This window comes from Xiphophorus maculatus, chromosome 6 (genome assembly GCF_002775205.1).
Source record: "Xiphophorus maculatus strain JP 163 A chromosome 6, X_maculatus-5.0-male, whole genome shotgun sequence".
NCBI lineage: Eukaryota > Metazoa > Chordata > Actinopteri > Cyprinodontiformes > Poeciliidae > Xiphophorus > Xiphophorus maculatus.
The window spans coordinates 5257705-5281111 of NC_036448.1; the positions used below are offsets into that span (position 1 = coordinate 5257705).

Here is a 23407-nt window from a genome sequence, read left to right on the forward strand (position 1 = left end):
ATACATATAGGGGATACCCTGTGAGCTTTCATGGTGACTGTAAATTGCTAACAGGCTAGCTTCAGTATAAACGTTGTCATCTGTTCAGAGGTGAAGGCAGGTTAAGCTTTTAAAGTGAATCTCATTTCTACACCTGTGAAGTTAAAACGAGCTCTATACTTTCCATCTGCTGGATTTATTGTTTTCCTCTTTTCTTTCTACCACAAACTGGATGATAAAAGTCTTCGCTTAGCAGGTCCACTACCCTGAAACCCCCGCCCTCCCATTGGTCTCAACTAGACCTTTTTTGAAGGACAATTTTCTTTACAATGAATTCATAATTCATTTTATTTCATTGTGTCTGTTGCTTTGTTTATTTACTTCGGATATTTAAAATGTCTTTCAGTTCTAGTGTTAAATGTTCGTTAGAATTACTTGAATTTACTTGAAAACAGTCTCAAGACGACAATATTGTCATTTATCGTGATAACTTCTTGGGGCAATTTATCGCCCAGCAAAATTTGTTATCGTGACAGGCCTGCTCATTTTTGTATATGACGCCCAAATTTCACTGACGTTAATTGTGGTTTGGCAGCAACACTTGTTAGATACAATGTAATACCTGCCTCATTGTGGAGAGAAAAATACCATGTACATCTACTTTCTTATCAAATAAATGACAATCTGTTCCTCTTCCTCTGTTCTTTGATGCGTCACCGCTCTCCAGCCGGCGACCACCGCCGTCTCCTACAAGACAAGCCCCGCCATAATCACCCCACCGGCGTGATTTCCCCTCGTCCGCGCCAATTCTGTCTCCCACCCCTCTCTCTTAGCCATGGCTCTGCTGTCCTCGTCTGTCCTTAGCGAAGACGCCCGCCGAAATCTTTGACCCCTTCAACCTCAGTTTCCCGCCAGGTGAAGACGTCCATGTATTTATGTACAGTACAGTACTCGTCTTGTGGTGTATGTGTATGTGCGCTTGTTGCTCGCCTGTGATCCAGGTTCGCTTAGCAGGTCCACTACCCTGAAACCCCCGCCCTCCCCTTTCCTCTCCTACCTACAACCCCTACGGTTCAACCAGCACCCCCAGTCGCTGCTTCTACATAAAAAAAAACAACAAATAAAAAATAGGCTCAGCAATCATACTGCCCTACTCATTCCAAAACGCAGCATGCCACATAAGCTGCTTTTATTGCATGGGAGTGTATGCGTGCGTGGGCGTGTGTGTGTGTGTGTTTTCGGGAGAGGGATTAATTTGCCTATATGTAGGCTGAGTTTGATTTAGTATTGTATTAATTTATTGTATAATGCCCCGCCCCCTCTCCCCCACCGAGTGTTGATGTTCTCTTAGGAACAGAAGTTGTATCTTAGTATAAGTGCGTATAAGCTTGATTTTTTTTGTTTGTTTCTTTCTGTGTGAATAATACATTGTACATGTGTGTGTGCGTGTGTGAGGACACGTGTGCATGTGCCGTCTCTGCACGTTTGTTGGCGTTTCAGTTCTGTTTGTTTTCACTGTCAAAGCTGTTAATGATGAATCATATATATATATATATAAAAAAAAACAACCCTGCGGGGGGAACATTCAGTGTTTGACTTTTGTGAGTTGTTCCTGTGTTGTAGTAGCAGCCATACATGCATAGCAGTGCTGAGGAGCACCTTTGATATTCTCTATATGGACACACAGAACTCGACAACACGTTTAACCTCGTCATAGGTGTCCACCTGTGCTGTATCCATGGTCAGATTGTGACCCCCGAACCGAAGGGCCTCAAGCTCCCATTCAGATGCTGACTGGAAGTGAAGCTTTGGTTAAAACTAACAATTAAACAAAAACAAAAATACAACGGCAGAACAACTTATTCGACACGAGACGCTCCATTCAGCTACACTCTTAAAATTGCTGGGTTCAGATTGACCCAATTTAGGTTGTTAACCGAGTCCTGCATCAACGAGTTGATTCAACGCCACAACGGTTGGTTATGGGTTTGTACCGGCATATGTTAAAAGTAGTGCTGTCAATCGATTTAAAAAATGGAATTAAATTAATTGTACTCTAGCGCTTTGGTTAATCACGTGTGAAATGTAAAAATGCACGTCATCATAAAAATGTTAAAGAAAATCTATTATTGTCTGAAACCAAAACGTTTCAGTTTTCCAGGTTTTTTGTTCAGGATTTTGTTTCAAACTTGATTTAAAACGTTAGCTGTGAACTAGTTGTGCTTTGGTGGAAGGATAACAGATCATTGCAATAAGTACATACTACCTTAGTTTAATAGAAAACTCCATTGCGCTGTTTTCACCTTTTAACTCGCAGTTGCGACTCTTTGCTGACCGCAGTCCAAGACCATGCTGCTGTCAACTAGGTAAGTCTCCACAGAAGAGAGGCATTTAGGTCTAAATAGGTAATGTGATTAATCTGCATTGTGAAATACTAGTAATTTCTGTAAATTAATAAAGATAAAGAATAAATTGCTCCAACACCTGGATTACTAAACAAGTAGTATTTTTATTAAAATTAATAAAAAATATATATATATTTTTTTCATTTTTACTTTAAATTCTGACTGATTATAAATTCTGAAGTGAATTATTATTTAATAAAACTATCTACTGTATGGTTAAATGTTATTGACAAGCACTTTAACTTGAGCAAAACTCATCCCCAGCATAAAAAACTTCAGGTCTTTATGATGAAAATCATTTTTGGTCTCATTAGTACATCTGTGGTTTATTTCCTTATTAAATAAATACAACTTAAAATAATAAAATTGAAATATAATTGCAAGAATAGGTGAAGTAGAAATAAATGCAGCTTTTTAGCCTGTCTATATTGGCTTTATTGTTAAAAATAGCTAACAGTAAATGGTGCTAACTGCTTAGCAGCTAAAAAGTTAAGCGAGCTTGTTTTTTAACTCAACAGAGTGACAATATTATAATGCAGCATAACATTACCATTTATTTTATCGTTAAATATGGTCAGACTGCTGTTAAGTTCAAAATGGCTCTGTGAAGAGTGATGAGGCTCCTGCTAGCTTAACCCAACAAACTTGGTCTCGATGCTAGGCCCAGTGTTTGGTTAAAACTACCCAATTTCTATGTCTTAACAGCACAAACACAACATTTCTGCTTAAGAAATTACCCGGCTGTTTTCAGAGTGGATCTATAGAGGAGGATTAGTCTATTCCGAATGTCATTGGGTTCCCTCCGGTTAGCCTTTTCCTCAGGTCTGACCCAAACATTTATGCCCATCACGAACTTCCACTCCAGTTTTAGCCCACTCGTCGTTTCCGCTCAAAAGCCAGGCGCCGCTCCGTCAGCATTTGTATCAGAGCTTAAGGTCGTATCGTCAGTGTTCAAGTGCTTCTCTGTCACTTTGTTATTGTGTATGTAAGCCTAAGCTGTATTCTGATGTATATAGGTAATGATAAGGACATAGTGTACCAGTGGACTCTACAGACCTCGTCAAGAATCCTAGCGCTTTAATCGTTCTCTTTGTCTGTATTCACTATATTCTCTCCTCTCTCTAATTTAGACTGCCTTAATGACAGTCTAAATAAAGGATTATAATTCTTTATTGCCAAAGTTAAACACAGAAGGAGAATTTTGAAGTGACAAAAATAGAAAAGAAACGAAGCTAAAGGTTCCAGTTGATGTGAAATTGGCTAAAATTGTTTAGCAGAGAAAGTATTGTTCAATTTGGAAATGCACAAGTTGTTAATTTTCTGTGTCTGTATCGCTCCTCAATAAACTTCTTCCTCATAATGTCATTCCTTGTCAACAGAGTGATTCTTGTTTAAGAATGTGGATTTGAAGCCTATGTGATGGAACAACACAAATTAATACACATTACCTATGTAGAAAACGGTGGCTGGTTTTTTGAGTTGCGTTTGAGTAACAAGGCATTAAAGCTTTACATGTGTGAGCCAGAGTTTGACTGATGATTCCCCTTAGGCGTAATATGTGTTTTAGTCGGTGTGGTGACCTTTTTTGGACAAAATGAGGTGCGTGATGCAACAGTTATGCAGTAAATGCAGGTTAGTAAATCATCTCAATGGATCGCGTCAACCAGGCTATAAAGTTTTAACAGTATGACACACACAGCTTTCCATTGGGTTTTACCGTGACCAAATTTCCCAGAAATCCTTGCTGTGTTTTCATTTAGAGCACAAATGTTTTGCTGCAGGGATACAGAATTCAAGTGGACAAGTTTGAAGGAGGAAGTAGATTAAAACACAAGCATGAAAAACAAAATGGAAATGACTGTACCCAGAAGGACTCTGTAACCTCCCTCGGGCATTTGGGGATATCTGTGGAGTTTTATTTTAGGTGGGGGTTTTTTGACTTTTATGAAATCACAAATTATAAAATGGTAGCAAAACAATTGTTCTTTAGATAACAAACTACATATAATGTAAGATTGACTGATTTTTTTTTTTGCCTCTGTAAAGGCTGATTAGTATGTTACAACCAGAGCCAGCTTGTCTTCCAGGTTATTTACAAACGAGATGAAACTTTGAAAATGTCTCAAAGGTGAGTAAGCAGCACCCTCTAGTGGCCGTGAAAAATAATGTCGGAAAAGTGTTGTGAGGAAAAACTAACACTACAAAATAAGTTTTATTTGACCGGCTTGGCTACCAATTAGGTAGCTTTACATACCTAATTGAAACAGCTTTACATAATGTCGGGTTACTTTTGGTTTCTGATAAGCCTAAACGTTCCCCGTAACGGCAAGTCTCGCGATACTTTATCTTAAAAAGCCCTTCATTGCAACTCGTCCTAACTTTGTTTTTCCAAAGTTACAGTATTTTCATTCACTTGTCGAAACGACCTACTTGAACACGTCACTTGATGGCCATGTTTTTAACGATGATGCGTTCACCTATACTTGTGCATCAGCATTTGAAGAACTCTGAAATTATTATTATTTTTCTTTTTCATCCTCCTAGTTCTGATTCAGGTTTTCATAAATAACATCACTGACTATTTTTAAGTCATATTTGCTTAAGTAATAAACGTTAAATAAAAGTAATAAACGTTAAATAAAAGTAATAAACGTTCAATAAACGTTTATTACTTTATTTAAGTAATAAATATGATATATCTAGTTATCTCTGTTATATAGATATATTTTGGCATTAGTGGCCCTTATTAAGAGCTACCAGACAGGAAATGGGCTTGGGGAAGATAGACATGCAACAAAGGTCTCAATCGAACTCGCGTGGAAACACATAGCCTATGTTCACGGGGCGCCCGCTCTGCTGCTACACCACGCAACTCCCCCTACTGGTCACTTTTATGAAATGCTACAACAGAAAACTGTTGCCCCCGGTAATTTGCTGTCAGAAAATTCCAGCGCGCTCCTACTTTTCGAATGTTTGGCTACAAAAAAAACCAACCAACCAAACAAAACAAAACAAAAAATATTAGAATTATTAAGATTCCTTTAACTTTTTTTCTTGTTTTTATTTATAATAGATCATTTTTATATGTAATCAACTGACTTATTGTAACATAGAGAATCTGATGTACCAATCAGTTCACTGAGAGAGCGCTAGCAAAAACATTAGGGAGTGGGATTGGGCTCGACACAAAACAACCACAACAAATATGATGGACAGACTTAATTCTTACAACTGTATTAGCGGCTTGAGGACCAGACGTAACAATGAGTGAAGGTGCCTCCGCACATCCGGCCAGCGAGCGTGTAGAAAACGAGCGCTCCCGGCGTTTGAACTGCGCAACGGGCGTCTCTGCGTTTTCATTGGTCTGTTGGACGTGGAGTCGCACTGGCTGTCAGGAGGAGGTTGTTGTGTTTGGGGAAACTGCGGCTAGCATCACAGTTAACCAGCGCGACTGTTACATGTCAGGCACGTAAACCGCGCATATCGGGTGGTTGTATATTTTACACCGCTGAAGAAGCCACAGACTACAAGGATAAACGTTTCTTTGTGCGCGGCGACGATGTCTGTCCCGGCAGGACAGGGATGAAGATGACACAACTGTTGTGGCGAAGTGTGTCAGTGTGGCTATGTATAGCTGTACTCTTTTGGTGAGTTTTTTAATTAGTTTTTTTTTAACCACCTGTCATATATATTTTTTTAAAAAAATGTTTTTGCTGTTATGTGACCGTATAGAAGAAGACTTACAAACTAACTGACTGCTAACATGCCGTGCTCAAACCGTAACACACTCGTATAGCAGCAGCTAGCTAGCTAGCTAGCCCTGACGTTATGTTGTGATGTGGCACCTGGCTGACTTCTGACCTGTTGGGATGAGGTAGCTGTAGCCGCTGACTGAGGTTGAATCAGCAATACTCTATCAACAAGTAGCCATAGGAATATGTTGTACAGTCGCTAACTTTTTGGTACGTTTTATAAATTAGTCCAATTTAAAATCTATTTGAGGACTGCAAGAGTAGCTTTCTTAACAAACCCTACAGCCTTCAATGCCTGAGTAATGACAGGTTCCTAATAATGACTGTCCCAGACCTCAGATCAGCCTATAAGAGGCAGGTTTGGTTCACCAGCTGACCGGTTAGTGGCTGTTTTCTTTTTTCCCCTCGTGTCAAAAAAGATTAAAAAGCCTGAGATTGTTGGGAATATGAACCTCTGACAGAACTCATTACGCCAACAGAGACAGCATCTGTGGGATAAGAACATGTCCCACCCATGATATTAAAGGTTAGTTACAGCATATCAACCACTGACTGCTGTTAATCATAAAGCGGGAAGGGTGACGCAATATTTTACTAGTATAAGCATTTCTGTAGAAATCTTAGTGGACATGACTGTATTGGATATTTTTAGACCAATTTGGTTTCTCGGTTTAAAGAAATAGCAGTTCTAGGTTATGTTGTCTGTAAATACCTGGTGCTCCCTTAGTCACCATATTATGTATTAATAAGCGAATGTGACTTATTTACTTATTATTTGTTGGCGTTAACAATAGCTAAGTTATGAATTTGCACCAAACGCTGGCTTATACGTTTTTTTTTTGTTTTTTCTTAACATTTATTGTTTTATTTGTTGCTCTGTTTTGAAACTAGCAGCAGCAGTAGTTTTCCACTTTTCGCTGTTGTGTTGGAGTAGACCACTTCATGAATATTGCATGTCCCAATGTACGTAATAGTGTTATTAATATTATTATTTTTATTGCTCCAATAGAAGTAAGAATACATAATGACTGTACGCTTCCACAGTGCGACCTAGTAGAACATATTATTTGACTGTAAACAAAGAATTAGAATATTAAAGTTTATTTGTCTTTGAGGGCAAACTTGTATGACTATGTCATTATCAATATATTACCTTAAAATGATATCAAAATGACAATAGTATTGTTTATTAGGAGAATTATTAGGTCATGCAAAGATTAGCTTCAGTCGTGGACAAACTTATTTCAAAGTTTGTTGATATTTTAGACGTCTCATCAGTCTCTAGGGTCCATTAAAGTTTTGTCTCCTGTCAAAACTCCTAAAACTAAAAGTCTTATCTCCATTCTTAATAAGAGATAATGACTCACTAGTGCAAGGCGATGACACTAACAGCTGGACCACCCCAGAAGCCCATATAAGAATACAGATAATAGTAAAAAGATTCATTTGGACAGTTTGTTAGTGAAGACTTTCTGTTTCCTGAGGTGTGTCTTTTAACTGTTGTCATTTCACAGATGATATCAGTTTAGCTTTCCGTGCCGAATACCTGAGCTTTTATACAGTTTTATCAGTGCATTATGATGTTACCATTCAAGGTGACTCAGCATCGTTATTATTGCACTGATTCTCTTCTACTGCAGCAGGAGTGTTAGTTGCTATGTGGGATCCACGGAGCCACAGCCAGAGGCTCAGAATCAGGCGTCCTCCCAGGACTTCCAGGCGACGGAGGACTCAGGGGATCCGGACCCAAATGAGAAGGTAACGCTCTATAATAGTGTGATGAGGAAATAATCTAAAGCATTATTAATGTTCTGGCGAAACTAGGGCTGCAGTTAAGGATTATTTAAGTAACTGATTATTCTGACGATTAATCGTTAAAACTGAATAATTTTTTTTAAATGCCTCATTTTACAGATTTTTTTTTTTTTTTCCTTTTACCATTTAAGACTTTTTAAAAAAACGTTGGACATACACTAAAAGGTGCAAATGAATAAATAATCCAATTCCTTTTTTAAATATAAGAAAATAAACATTTTCTTTTCCTTTAGTAAATCTGAACCAGGTAAAGCTAAAGCTGTTCTTCTTGAATATGTTTGGCTAAAATCTATTTACAGACAAAATTCTCTTTTCTTTTTGTATATTAAATGCAAAATGTTTACAATTGTTTTTTTTTTTTGTTTTTTTTTTTTACAGCTTTGGCTTAGTTACTGCTCTGAATATGTTGGAGGTTTTTTCAGAAAGTTGCCTTTTTTGAGTCCGATTAATCGACTACTAAATTAGTTGACGATTATTTTTGATACTCGATTAATCGTGATTAATTGTTTCAGCCCGAGCAGAAACACTTGAAACAGTGAATATTTTTTTTGTTGATTTGATAATATTTCGTGTGTTTGACACATTGTTAAAGTCATTGATCTTGTCTCAGACTCTTCTGTTTAAACACCATCGCTTTGTTTTTTTGTCAAATGCTTCTATCTGTATGTATTTGAAAGTGAATGTGTTTTTCTTTCGTTCTGTTGTTTTAGAATGAAGACATCTGGAGTCTACCTGAAAATGGGAAGCTGTCTGGAGATCATCAGCATAACGGAGAACAGCTGACACGAGAAGTGGAACATGCTGAGGTAGGGGAAACGGACAAAAAAATGATAAAAATACTCCACACACTAAGTTGTTGAGGATATCTGAAGTATTTGATTTTTTTTAACGGGAATATTTAAGCGTATAAGAAAACAATGTGTGATAATGGTGTAACTTACTACTGAACTCTATTCGTGAACATTTGGTTCATTTATTTACTACATCTGTTTTTCCTGTTTAATTATTCTTAATTCCTTTATCTGATTTGTTTATATCACAATAACACAATCTATAATTTGTACCATGAAGTCACCATACAGTTACCAGTTACCTAAAAAATAAGTAATAATTGTTTTATTTTATATAATAATCTTTTTTTTTAAAAAAACAGCTGTTTTTTCAGCTAAGGTTCATTGTACAAGTTGTTGGAACAAATTTCAGATTTTTAATTGTAAAAACTATGTATATTTTTTCCCCCTGCTTTACAGATATGAACTACCTTGTGTTGCTTTCACATCAAATCCCCTCTAAACACATTCAGGTGGTTGTAGCCTGACAAAATGTTCAAGGTGTAGGAATAGTTTTACAAAGTGATGTAGATGCAACGATGGTGTATAGGGGTCATTGTAGATAGAAAAGAAAAGGAGTAAGTTTTCACCCAAAAAATCTCCGAAATTTCTCGAAAAAAAACAAAAAAGAAAACAAGGAAATTTCCAAGTCTGTGAAGTCAAAACGTTGAAATTTGGAGATTAATCTCAGAAAACTTCTAGAAAAACGTGAAAATGTCTGTGTTTCAAAAGTAACAAAAAAATTTGACTTTTGAAACTCAGAAATTTCTGAGTTGTTTTTCTAGCAACTTTCCATCTTTTTTTTTGCCTAGAAAATTTCTGAGATTAATCTTAAAATATCAGAAGTTTTTGACAAAAATGTACCCTGTATTTTTTCTACAATGGCCCTAACATGCCATATTAAGACTCAGACTTAAATACAGGGGGGGAAAAGCAGAAAGCAAAGTAAATCCTCACTGCTTCCAAACACCAAGATGGCGCCTGTAAGCAAACCTGTCTTTGTGTTTATTGAACGCTCTCGGAATATTCAGCGCTCTCTCATAAATCAGCCTCTCAGCTGCGGTTAATGGATCCAGGATCACACCCGAGTGTCTCCGTCTTTCCTTTAGGCCGTTGGATCAGATGAGCCGACTGTAGAAGCAGAGCCGGACGAAGACGAGCAGAACTCTGAACGTCAGCAAGAAGAAACATCTGGATCTGAAGAGCCGGACTCTGAACCTCCACTGCTTCCTACAAACTCCATGTCTGTTATTTCTGCTCCATACAAAGATGACCCCAACGTAAACAGCGTCCACATGGTCGCCACAAACAGGCAGGCCGCCGCCATCGCTGCACTCCACTCAAATATTTACCTTTGTTTGCGTTTGATGTTTCCTGCTGAAAATATAAAAATGTTTTCTTTAATTGCTTTAAGTGATGGATCTGAAGCAGCTGCACCTGAGATCACTGATTTCGACCTGCTTCCAGTTGACTGTGAAGAAGAAGAAGAAGACAATCCCTATGATGACAGGTTGGTTCAGTTATATAGAGCCAAAAAATGCTCATTAAAAGTTGAGATTAGGGATGCAAGTTGATTAATGAGTTAATCTAAAGTTGGTTGATAAAATCAATCAACTAATGAGTAGTTGAGAGGCCGTTTTCTCTCTTGTATCGTCGTCTTTCTGTAATATGAACAGCTAAATTTTTCATGATATTCTGACTAAAAAAAAATAAACACATTGTTATAGCTTAACAATTTTTTGGGTCAGCTGCATTAAATGCTGACCAAATAAACAGAAAAAGCCAAAAGAAGGTTATTTGTAAATCAATTGGAACTCCTTTTACTCCAGTAAACCATCACTCGGATGCTTGCATCCCCAGCTGTGACAAACCATGAGGGAGTACTGTTATTATTTGTCTTTTAAGGAGTGATAAACGCTGGTTTTGGTTCCCTCAGCAGCCCTCCAATAGTGCTGGAGAACACCTCCAATGCGCACACCACAGGGACTAACGCCGAAGTGGCCCCCCCTCCGAGTCCTCCCAGCAGTAAGCATCTGGAAGCCAACGCGTCGCACATGCTGAAAGAGCAGGTGAGGCGATCAGACGAGCTGTGGTTTTTTTTTTTTCTTCCCCTCCCCCCTGTCAGAGGAGGTGTCCCAGCTCTCATTCCCTCATTATCTGTGACAGGACTTGAGCTCCCCTGTCAGCGCCGACGCAGACTCCACTGCGAGCAGCAAAGACCCCGAGGACATCCCCACTTTTGACGAGTGGAAGCGGAAGATGATGGAAGTGGAGAAAGAGAAGAGTACGATCAACACTTTTAAGTGGTTCGCTTCAAATTGGGAGATTATTCAGATTAAATCTGCTTTTTTTCCTCCTTCTTATTTTTCTCCCTTCAATAGCTCTGTCCACTCACACCTCTAACAATGGAGGGTCTCATACGGTAAAAAAAGTCCAGAAGAACTTCCATAACTACGCCTCGGTAGAGTGCGGGGCCAAGTTACTTGGTGCTAACCCAGAGGCGAAGGTACTTTGTAAATTATTTCTTGCTTTCCACACAGATGTCAACACATTCCACTTTCTTTCACTTTAAAGAAGGTAAATCAATCTGATGTCTGCTAACGTTTTCCACAGAGCACTTCGGCCATTTTGAAGGAGAACATGGACTTGTACATGTTAAACCCCTGCAGCACTAAAATCTGGTTTGTTGCTCTGCCTTCAGTTACTACGTGTATTTTCATTCTCCACCTGAATATTATTCTAAATGTGTTTTATTATCATTATCTCTGTTGCTCAGGTTCATTATTGAGCTCTGTGAGCCCATCCAGTTGAAGCAGTTGGACATTGCTAATTTTGAGCTTTTCTCCTCCACCCCTAAAGACTTTCTCGTCTCTATCAGCGATCGGTAATATGATAATAATAATAATAATATCCTTAGATTTTCATGTTTTCTTGCTTTCCAACCCCAATGTTGAGCCAAATCAAATTCTTGGTCTTTAAAAACTTAATTTTTGGAATATCTCTATTTTTTTTTTTCTTCACCATTGCACTACTTGGATTTTCATAGTTCAGAGTGATGTCACGTCGACCAAGGCGGCCATGTTTTTTTTTTGTCTTTACGGCTTCCATTTATTTGGACTGTGAATTCAAGTCAATAGAATAGACCAGGCTAAGATTGTTAAAGGAATTAAGTCATAATGTTACAACAATACAGTCCCAGTATTAGGAGTGTGAAGTATTAATTTTATGAGAACTCAAAAAAATAACAAAATTGAAATGAGGAATGTTGAGCATCTTGCAAAGTTATACTTTGGTTTAGGTGAAGCAAATATTAAATAATGTTTTACCACATCAGCATCAAGTTATTATCAGTAGCAGGACTTTGAAACGATCGTGCAAACACTTGTGTATTACGAGGAAAGAACCACGCGGACAGAGGTGGTCATGTCTTTTTTTTTTTTTTTTTACACTAAAACAACTTTATTCTCATAATTGTAAGACATTTTTTTTAACTAAAGAGCAGAGAATTTTTTATTACAATCTGAAAAGTGTGATGTGCATTTGTAGTAACTGGTCTTTACTCTAATTCTCTTTAAATTAAAACTTTTGCATTCTGTATTCAATGTCAGTAAAGCTAGAAATCAGACAGGAACTTTATTACTACCTCGTTTTTCATTATTGTTAAAAACCAAGTAAACGTCCATGGGCACGTTTGGACATCATCAGATTTTAAATCCTTACGTATTGTCAGTCATGGTAACACCAGATTGTGGCTGTTGGCCTTCAGACGTGTGCGTCGTTGGAGTAACTTGTGTCGTATGAATGAACGTTTGCAGGTACCCGACAAATAAGTGGTCAAAGCTGGGAACCTTTCACGCCAGGGACGAACGCACCGTTCAGAGCTTCCCATTGGACGAGCATCTTTATGCTAAATACGTGAAGGTGAGCAGAACCGCCGTCAAAGTTCATTGTGTTTTTGTTGATGGAAAGCACAGTAAAAAAAACAACTAATTCTTTATTGTTTGTACAAATTTATGTTAATCTCTTTACATGGCCACTTTTGAATTTTCTATAATATATATATATATATATATATGTATATATATATATATATATATATATATATTTGTCTCTATGTGTTGCTTGTATTGCATATTTTTCTAAAAGCATGTTTTGTGGCTTGGTCTCTTGCGGTGAGATGGTGGCACCGCTTCACCTGCTGTTATTCATTAGAGCTGAGCTCTTTATGTCATCCTGTTTGTAAGCATGCCTATATATCCTAAATCTTTTTCTCTTTGTTTTCTCCCTTCTCTTTTCTCTCGCCTCAGATGTTCACCAAGTACATAAAGGTTAGCCTGTTCTTCTTGTAGCGCACGCTGTTCGCATCATCGACAGGATGATTGTCTGACTTCCGTCCTAGTAAACGAATCATTTACTAGAAGGAAATCTCAACGAGTATTTCATCTTTCATGTCTTCTGAATTATTCACGCCAGCCAGTTTGTTCACTGAAATTTCTTTGATTTCTCAGCCAAGTTAAATCAGCTGCTGACATTTCTGATTTGTTCTGAGCGTCTTTACCACATAATCTGGCGTTTTGGGGTTTTTTCAGGTGGAGCTGGTCTCTCACTTCGGTTCGGAACATTTCTGTCCCCTGAGTCTCATAAGGTACGTTAGCTTTCAGATTAGTGTTAGCAGGACGAATAAGAAAGAAAAAAACAAACATTGGAAGTAGGGTTGAAATGAATAATCGTGATGAATTGATTATTCAAATAATCGTCAGCTAATTTAGCAATAGATTAATCGTTGACCAGAGTATACAGACTCGAAAAAGGAATTCAGATGTATTTTTAGCCACACAGAATAAAATAAAAACATTGGAAGTAGGGCTGAAACGATTACTGGTGATAAATTGATCACTACATTAGCTGATCACTATTTGCATAATCGTTAACCGTATGCATGAGTACACAGACTCAAAAAAAGACAATTTGCTGAAAGAGCAACACATTCACAGCTGCAACATGCTCAGAGTAGTAATTAAGCCAAAACTACACAAAGAAATATTAACAATTTGAATTAAAGATTTAAAAAAAAAACTGTAAATATGTCCTACAATTTCCTGTTAAGCATCACCTTCATACCAATTACTAATCACTTAATCCAAAAAACAATCAACAGATCAGCCCTGTACTGTATTGATAAGTCGAGCAGGAAGGACTGAACCTTTCACATGTTGATGCTAGAAATATTTTATTAGCTGCAGATGCATCCTTTGCTACAAATGATCAAGCGATCACTCAAGGGATGCCACGTTAAGGCATTTTAGGCATTAAAATGTTTATTGTTCTATTTAAAAAGGAATTGAATTATTTATTAGCGTCTTTTAATGTATTTGTAATATTACATGAAAAGGGGTCAAATGACAAATCTGCAGAATTCTCCATTTTTTTGACAGATTAATCATTAATCAGCAGAATAATAGATTACTAATATAGTCAGTCGTCGTAGCCCTAATTGAATGCTTTAAAAAAAACTCAAACAAGACAATTATAAAAACACGCATGTATTAGAAGTTGTACAGATGAATTTTCTTCTCTGTTTGATATTGTACACATTTACAAATCCCTCTAGTTAGGATTAACTTGTTTCTAACTAATAGACCTGCTAATTTCATACCAAATAACCTGAACTCAATTCACAGATAGTATTTTTAATCTCCTGTATCACACCTTTGGTTACCGGAACCAAAGGTTAACTTTAGTAAAAGCACTTTCCTTAATTACCTGCTTACTGGAGGACGCTTCCTTTCTTGCATTAGAAATGTTTCAATTTGTTTGTTTGGGTTTTTTTAAACTTTTTTTTTTTTTGTCAGGGTGTTCGGAACAAGCATGGTGGAAGAGTACGAGATCGCTGATCCTCCAGAGAGACCAGAAGATCAGGACGATGATCTAGGTGGGCTCATACTGTCCACACAATATATTAGGAACTTTTTTTTTTTGTCTTAAATTAAAATAAAAAACAATTCTATGCATACTCAAACATTTACTGTATAGTAGAGATGCACAGATCTAAAATTAATATCAGTATCCATAAAGGCAGATCTATTCATCTATTAATTCTATGCTTCGTAATCTGAGCGACGTCATGCTTTATTTTACATTTCATTTAGGATTCCTAATTGCACTTTCTGAGCAATTATATAAGAAGGTTTGTTGCAGTTTGTTTTTTATCCGTTTGACCAAAGTAGTCAACCTATTGTTTCAGTCGTTTTCAGTTTTTTCTACTTTACATCGGCTGTTTTACTCCTAATTGCACTGATTCCACAAATTAAAGTTCTGTTGTTTTTCATGTTAGACCACCTAATGCTGCACTGGTGCATCAAATAAATTTGCAATTTATTACACTTATGTCTGCGGGGGAAAAACAGAAACGTTTTAAGTCAGTTCAGCGATGTTTTTCTGTATCGGATCGGTATCGGCCGATACTTGTATCGGGAGTGAAGAAAAGTGGATCAGTGCATCCCTAACATACAGTCAATGAGATCATCTCATCTTCCTCTGTTACTAAAACTACTAGTAAATGATTCGCCATGACTGGACAGAGAACTGATTACTGTATGTTATGGGAAGAAAGCAAATAAAAAAAAATTATAATAAAAAAACTGCATAATTAAAAAAAAGTCACTTGTTTAATTATGAGTATTTTTGGTTTAGTAAAATGTTTTAATAAATGAATTATTCATTTATTTATTTTAAATCTCATTGAGCTTTCAATCCTCATTTCAGATTATCCTCCTGGGAGTGTACCTGGAGAAGACAAGTCCAATAATCTGATTGGATCAGCGAAAGGTCTTGAATCAACTCAATAGTTGTATTAATGACTTGCGTCTTGGTAATAAGAGCTCACAGCTCCGTGCTGCAGCGTCTCGTAACCGTAGTGTTTGGGCTTTTCGTTTCCTCAGATGCCATTTTCAACATGGTGAAGGACATTGCTGTTGTCCTTGGAGGTAATCAGGAGACGACAGGTATAAACACGATCTCTACTGACTTCATCCGTTCTGCTTTCCTCTAACTAAAACGAATATCTGTGATGTTCAGCACACTATGAAGCTTCTTCCTGTATGTCAGTAAGTGACGTCATGGTGACAGCTAGTTATTATTTAACGCCTCTCTTGTTTTTCCCAAGGCAACCTTTCATCTCAAGATGTGAACATAAGTGAACAATCCCAACAAGCTGAAACCGCCACGGAAACTGCGACCACTGACCTTGAGTCTGTGTAAGAACCTGCCACAGTCCTAGAATACGGAGCAACATCATAGTAGAATGGCCCAGTCAAAGTCTAGACTTCTGGTGTTTTCACACCTGATAGTCCAGTAGGCTGGAGTATTGGGAACCAAAATCAAATGATCAGTGGTTCCTGGTGCAGCGACGCCACAAGTGAGGGAGGAGAAACAGGATTTTCAAAAGATTTGATTGGTTTGACACGGTGCGGGGTGAAAGTGAACCGCAGCAGCTGAAAATGTAGCAAATGTTGCAACTCCGCAATAGCACCAAGTGTAGTGGTTTATCAGGTAATCTGATTGACTCAGAAGTTTAATAACATGCAATATAATGTGGTAGTCTATGACATGGCTCCCAATAGAAAATGCTGAAGAATGCAATTAATAAAAATGTTTAAGGTGGATAAAAACTTTTATTATCGCTTGCATTTATATTACAAAAACAGTTCCGTGGTATACTCTATTGATATTTCATAGATGATTGTGAAGTATTTTTATCATTGAAGTCCTCTACCCTGTGCCCTCATGTTGCTGTGTCTAATACAGACCTGGTTTTCCTCTTCATGTTGTGTTTCCAGTCCAAACGCTGCAGACATGCAGGGTTTAATCGACCCATTTGCTCCAGACGCATCAATTACTGAAAACTGTGAAGAAAAGCTCCCCCTAGTGGAGGAAAAAATCATCATTCCATTGGGAAAAGAAGAGGAAGAATCGATCACCTCCACAATCATTCTCCTTGACAAGGAGGAGGAGCTGGAAGACGACAAGAAGGACAATCAGAAACGGGATGAAGAAAACCTAGAATACTGCGCTGCGCGTTCTTCCTCTTGTTCCTGCACGACTTCTTTCCAGGAGTTCCTCCAGCAGCAGTGTTCAGCTTCCCTGTCCAAAAAGAGGACTTGCCAAACAGTGGACATAGTTGAAAAAATTCCCTCTGTCGTGACACCCTCGGTCCCGCCCTCCTCCTCTGCCCAACCCGAGCCTCAACCTCATCCCGGCGAGGCGGGTCAGTCCGATGAGACAGAGGCAGCCTCTGAGCTGCAGCCAGATCGAGACGCGACGGACGCAGAGGCGGCACCGCCTTCAGAGAACCCAGAGGGATCTGTGTCCGAGCACAACGATCTGGAGCCCAGTCAGATCCCGATCCTCCCCGCACCCAGCGCCACCGAGTCTTCGTCTGCCAAAGCCACGCCTGTCGTAGAAACGCCAGACGTCTCCTCTGAGGAACCAAAGCACGAGTCGGGGCCTGAAAAGAGCCAGGATGTGTCGACAGAGGACAAACTCGTCGAGCCTTCGCTCTCTCTCAGTGGCAGCTCTGCGGAGGTGAAACCCAGCATCTCAGCAGATGACGATCCAACCGAGGAAAAACCCAATGTCGACCCCGCACAGGAGGAAACCAGTGCCTCCAATGAAACTCAGGATAACCTCAGTCAGACTCCAGTTTCCTCATCCGCTTCTTCAAAGAACCAGGTTGAGCCGCCGGAGAGTTTCCCTACCTCGTCTGAGGTTCCTCCTATGGCAATAGACATGACCACAGAACCCGAACCCGCCCCCAGTCCCGTCACTGACGCCAAAACGGACGATCCGGCGGAAGAATTCCCAGTTCCATCGGGCGGCCAAGACCAGCTGTTTCGTCCTTCTGTTCCGACCAGCACTTCTCCTACCTCACCGTCTCTTTTAGACATTTACGCAGAGCCCTTTAACGGTACGGAGCAAAACGGAAACCAGGTGCACGGTTCCAGCCAGAAGGAGTCGGTCTTCATGAGACTTAACAACCGAATCAAGGCGCTAGAGGTGAACATGTCCCTTAGCGGGCGCTACCTGGAGCAGCTTAGCCAGAGGTGATTCTACAAGAGGCTGTTCTGCAATTCTCAACTCTACAGCTTCAGAGGGATTTTAAAGCTTCATTTTTTTGTATTTTTTTAATTCAAGGTACCGGAAGCAGATGGAGGAGATGCAAAGAGCTTTCAACAAAACCATCGTTAAGCTCCAAAACACATCCAGAATAGCAGAGGAGCAGGTAAGCAATGGCTAGCAAAGACCAGCTGGCCTGACAGAGACAAAGTGAGATGGTTTTAGACCTGATCGCAGAACTTCTTCTGAAAGGTTCTTTCTGTAGGTCTGTTTGCAGCGGGTTAGGGTTAGGGTTGTCATAGGGTTAGGGGTTAGCGGCACTTCTTTTTACCGAGTCTTAAAAGCACAAAGACATCATTTCTGGCGTCCTCTCTGCCTTTTTTAGAGATTGATTTGAAATGTGCATATTGCTGGTTATGATTCCAAGGTGTTTGTTCATTGTGTTCTTGTTTCTTTTTTTTTTTTTTTATTAATGGTCTTGTTATAGGACCTGCGTCAGACTGAATCCATTCAGTTGCTGCAGGGCCAGCTGGAGAATGTGACTCAGCTGGTTCTCAACCTGTCTGTCCGAGTCAGCCAGCTGCAGAATGAGGTAGACGCAGCGCCGCCGGCACTAAGCCTTCATCTGCTTTATCACAGCTTTATTAACCTGATACAACTGAGGACAGTTAGTCTGTTTAATTTACCAGGTTGGGATGTAGAAAGACAGATTTTTCAGACATTGTGTACCAGACAAGTTCACTGACATCTAACGCATTTTCTCCGTGTTCGTAAAGTGCGTGGAATATTATTGCTTCCTTTTTGCTTTTCGTCTGTGTCTCCCAGGTGACCGACAGGCAGAACTACCTGCTGCTCTCTCTCGTGTTGTGTGTGTGTCTCGGCATTTTGCTGTGCGTCAACCACTTCCGCATCGCCGTTCCTCCCACCGCGGATCCAGAACCACCCAGCACCAAACGTCCCACCTACTGCAGTCCCGAAAGGTACAACGAAAGGAGTACAACGTCGATTATGAGCCTAATGTGCGATTCTCATTCGAAAGGCATCAATAAGCGATTTAAATAGGCCGAGGATGCTTGTGCTCATTTCATTTTGAGCTGCCGTGGATTTTTATTACACTTAAAAAGTGTAGCGTTGCGAGGTTGAATGCAAAACTGATTTTAAGGTGACGAGCTTACTGCATGCTTCTATCTCAACCATGACATCTCTGTCTGCACAACAGGCAATATCCTCCCTGCGATGAGACAGGATTGAAAAGGAGGGCATCTTATCCACTCGTAAACTCTGAGACCTTTCAGTTGGCCGACGCTGAAGGTGAGATTATCAGGGTGATCCTAAAAACCTAAAAAGGTTTAAATTCATGTATCTAAAACTAAGGCCTTATAATGTCTTAAATTCATAAGTAATTTGGCTTAAAATATGTTAATCACATATTCTGCCAATTGTCTTGGTAGGACTATTTAATCTCATGTGTTCTATATGTAATTTCTTTTCTCACAGGGCTTTTGAGGCAACTACTAGCATACCCTCGCTAGCTAGTTAGCTAGCTTTTTAGTTCTGCAATGGATAAGTGCAAATGTAATGCCAGTTGGCTGGATGACATTCATACATCTTTTTGGAGAAAAAGGTTTTAAATTCAGTTTGTGGTTTTTAAAAGAGGTCTTCAAAAGTCTTAATTTCCTTTTAAAAATGTAAGTTGGCCTTAAATACATTAATCACTGGTCTGAAATTTTGTCTTGGCAGAAGTATTTAATCTCGTACGTTCTACATGTAACTTTTTTTCTCACAGGGCTTTTGAGATAAGTCATTGCTAGCATGCCATTGCTAGCGAGCTAGCTTCTTAGTGTCCATGATGGATAAATGCAAATTTATTGCCAGTTGGCTGGATGAAGTTCATACCTTTTTTGAGGAGATAAAGGTCTTAAATTCCATTTGCGTTTTTAAAAAAGATCTTACGTCTTAAATTTGAGTCTGTGAAACTTTTATTATATCACATTACCACATTACCATATCACCAGGAGAATGTAGTAACTGCAAGATTATAAAAAGAGCTTTCTTATTTTGTTTAAAGGAATGCTGCACGCCGAGGAAAACAGTCTTTGTCCAGCGAACAGAAAGGTGTGTGAAAATCGATTCCGTTGCTACATAAAAATTGAATTGAAGAGCAAACACTAATCTTGTTCTTCTCTCCTCGCCACACACAGAGGCGGCGGCGTAAGCTGAAACCTCCAGACCGGGTGGAGACGCTGAAACCCTGTTTCCAGTCCGCTCCCGAGCTGTGCAACGGAGCCGTCGGACGTAGCCGCAGAGACGTCACCGCGCACGCCGCGCCGCTCATAAAACATTTGCTCCAGCCCGTGTTCAGGGACTCGCCGTCGGAGGGAAGCTCCGAAGGGTCCTCTCAGTCCGACGACCCGTCTTTCTGCGGCATCAGGTCGGCCTGCTCCAGGATCTGCGACGGGCTCCCTCCGGTGAAAACACAAGCAGAAAAACGGGCGCTAAGACGCAGGCGTCTGAAGCCCGCCTGCGCCGTGGTGGACTTGCTTCACGCTCCTCGGAGGGACGATAACGAGCCGGCGCCCGTCACTTTACAGGACATCATTGTCAACAAAAAGACGGAGCACAACTCCGGTCCGTTGGTTGCAATCCCAGGTCCTGTGTGACTCTGCAAGAGTCCTGAACTTGAATGCTAAGCTGGTTGTTAGATTCCAGTAGCTAATGGCAGCTCCAACCTCCATCAGACAATCTGTTCATCCTTTTCAGTAAAAAAAAAAAATAATAATGTTGTGTTCATATCCTCTGTTCAGTTTTTGTCAAAGTTTCTATTTGGTACAGTTGAACTACTCCTTCCAGCTCTCCAGCTAAAGCATTTTTGTTTTATGAAAATCAGACTACTACTCACCTGAATTAATATAGGATACTAGAGGTTCTCCTTCTTTACAGTAGCTTTAGTAGAAAACAAAATCCCTGAAGCACTTTAAACATGATCAACCAACCCTTTGTTCTCAGTAGTTCCTGTCCAGCTCCTCTCACCTGAGGGGTTCCTCAAAGCTCCATCCTCGGCCCACTACTCTTCAATCTGTACTGTATGTCTTTTCTTTGACTATGTTTAGAAAACATTTATTACTGTCCCCTTTTTTTCCCTCTAAAATCCCACTATGAATGTCAACACTTTAAAATGCAAGTTAATTTTTAACACCAAATTTGGTCCAACTATCCCCTATAGTTATCCTTTTCTTTTCGTCTTAAATTTCATTCCAGGCAGCATTAAAAATGTCTCAGTCTTAAATTTGACTTGTTAGGCCCTGCAGATACTTTGTAGATATGTAGAGCTACAAATATGAAGCCACAAATTAAACCACTGCCTTTTTTTGGCGACTAAGTATGGTCTTTCTAAGGAAGGGTTAAAGAAATACAAGTATATTTCTTCACAGAAAATCACTAAATAAATCAAAACGTTTGAAACTTGATTCTTGTTTTCAAGCATCCTTGCAGCAGTTCCTTGTCATCCCGAGTAGAAGTGAAAATTAACCTTTGACCTGAACTGTACACACAACCCCATCAGCAGCTTTTTGTGTTCCATCTCACAGTGTGAAGTATTTCTTCAGAGAATCTCTCTTTCTCTCTCTCTTCAAGTGGAGAATGCGCCCCGGTTAGGAGGCGTGTTCAGGGCAATGTGCTGAAATGTCGACCGGAGTGGAAAATGTTTGCTTTCGGGAAGCGCTGCAGGTAATGTAGCTTGTAAAATGTTGTTCTGCTGTCTGCAAATGACTCGACTGGAGACGAGTGTGAAGGAAATAAAACATTTTTAAAATTCTCTTCACGCTGCTTAGAAACGCACTCTGGTGTAAAATATCTGCATTTCTAACTTTGGACGTCAGATTTTTATGTTGTAAATGAAACGTAGGGAAGTTTTGGTTTTGAATATAGAAAAGCAAAAGTTGCTGCTTTTTTGTTTTCCAGCATTTAATTATAGGAATCAGAAAGTCAGGCTTTTTTTTTTTTTTTTTTCTCTCCCGGATCTCTTTACTTGCATGGTTAGATTTTATTTCTGGAGTGTCTGAAAAGTGGAGGAGACTTTTTATTTTTTTTTTTTAGCATAGGATTCATAGAGAAATTTCACTTTTTACTGTTTTCTGCGTTGTTCGTCAGACGTTCTGAATGACATTTGTACGACAACCACTACTTCTTCTGTTCCAGGTAACGCTGCATATAAAAGTGACTGAAATAAATGGATGGACTAGACTGTTGTTCATTCAGATAAGCTGGGCGTTTGTCCTTTCCGTAGGCGTTCTATTTCGCCTAATAAAAATACTAAAACTGTACATGATGCACTTTTTTGGGGTTCTGATCTGTAAAAGACAGACACTGATATCCCAAAGATTATCTCTTCTAAGGATTCATATTTTAAATACCCGTAACATTTATAAACCCAATGGGTTTACAACCAACCTCTTGGCGTCATAATTAACATAAAACCATGTTACATTTGTTTGGTTACATGGAGCATTTCAGTCTGACTTGTACATTATGGATACAAATCACTTAACAGGCCAGTATTTTGTAAAATTGTCTCCATTTTTAGCTTTAAATCATGTTATAATTTTATCAAAACATACCTGTAGTGTCGCTTTGATCCTTTCATGCATGTTTGAGAAATCCTCTAGTCTCCCGTGGCAACCATTCAGCTGTGGAAAATGCCTGGATGGACCTAGCCCCGCCTTCAAGGCCCAGCAAACTCCTCAGAGCTGCAGTTTCCAACCACACCGCCCCCACTCAGCTCCTTCAGACTAGCCAGCAGCAATTAGCAAACACCTGGCGGAAGAGCTCATCTACTATGCCAACTACTGCTCAATGAAATGCTGGTTAAAAAACAAAGCTCTTTTAAAGGGTTAATAGAGGAGCCATGTTGCGTTGACTTCCTGAAGGTGGAGATTCAGAAAGAGCAGGAGTTTTTAAAGAGACAGGCCCATTTTCAAGGAGTTACATCACAAAGTCCAATTTCTTTTAAGTCATATTAGGTACATACGGGCTTTTTATAACAACTGTTAGGTAACAGTTATTTGATAGTGCTATAAAATGGCAAGATGTGCCTGGAGAGCACATGATACTGCCCCTTTAAATTCACCTTTAATTACAGTAGCAGGATCTCACTCCTTCATTGCGACAGTAAACATAGATTTGACTAAATCTGCTGGAACTATGACCGGAGGTTTTGTGGTTTTTCAGCAAATTGTCATTAAACAGCCCGATGACTGATCTGTCATGCTGTGTGTCTGTTCATCTTTCAAAGACTGGGAGTCAGAGGTCATGGCATCATTAACTTTTTTAAAATCCTCTCAGGAGTCTCTTCATTTACCCTCTAAAGTTAACGACAAAACTGTTCACTGCCATTTAAACGCTTTCTAAACGTAACAAATGGGTATTTTTATGGATGCTTTGCTGCACAGTTCGGTTGTAAACGGAACTTTCTCTGTTCGCTCCAACCTTTCACAATGATCAAAGGGTTAACAGC

The 23407-nt window shown here is 39.3% G+C and overlaps 2 protein-coding genes across 4 annotated transcripts in view; both read left to right on the forward strand.

The window, feature by feature from the left end:
* LOC102231625 (dynamin-3-like) overlaps positions 1-3749 on the forward strand; it is a 37091-nt gene extending 33342 nt beyond the window's left edge. Inside the window, exon 21 of the mRNA XM_023335071.1 lies at positions 707-3749. Within this exon, the coding sequence (XP_023190839.1) occupies positions 707-749 (43 nt within the window). The 3' untranslated portion in view covers positions 750-3749. The remainder of the gene's footprint in view (positions 1-706) is intronic.
* Positions 3750-5745: 1996 nt separating this feature from the next.
* Positions 5746-22157, forward strand: LOC102231363 (SUN domain-containing ossification factor-like). Of its 3 annotated transcripts, none has more exons than XM_023335059.1 (24): positions 5746-6031; positions 7777-7894; positions 8662-8757; positions 9891-10093; positions 10196-10291; positions 10718-10850; positions 10948-11065; positions 11163-11287; positions 11395-11462; positions 11558-11665; positions 12597-12702; positions 13089-13109; positions 13371-13426; positions 14634-14713; positions 15547-15609; positions 15723-15785; positions 15947-16037; positions 16620-17882; positions 17974-18061; positions 18383-18487; positions 18721-18875; positions 19115-19206; positions 19964-20010; positions 20097-22157. In XM_023335059.1, the coding sequence occupies exons 1-24, from the start codon at positions 5967-5969 to the stop codon at positions 20553-20555; spliced, it is 3819 nt and encodes a 1272-aa protein (XP_023190827.1). In that variant the 5' UTR covers positions 5746-5966; the 3' UTR covers positions 20556-22157. The 3 variants fall into 3 exon arrangements, with proteins under 3 accessions (XP_023190827.1, XP_023190828.1, XP_023190829.1); XM_023335060.1 differs by having other exon boundaries at positions 7780-7894; XM_023335061.1 differs by lacking the exon at positions 13089-13109.
* Positions 22158-23407: the final 1250 nt, after the last annotated feature.

Excerpts from the sequence above, each read along its gene's own strand:
- LOC102231363 (XM_023335059.1), top strand. The coding sequence starts at position 5,967 with ATGAAGATGACACAACTGTTGTGGCGAAGTGTGTCAGTGTGGCTATGT. Across the intron at positions 13,110-13,370 it reads TGTTCACCAAGTACATAAAG|GTGGAGCTGGTCTCTCACTT; the intron begins GTTAGCCTGTTC and ends GGGTTTTTTCAG. Across the intron at positions 16,038-16,619 it reads ACCACTGACCTTGAGTCTGT|TCCAAACGCTGCAGACATGC; the intron begins GTAAGAACCTGC and ends TTGTGTTTCCAG.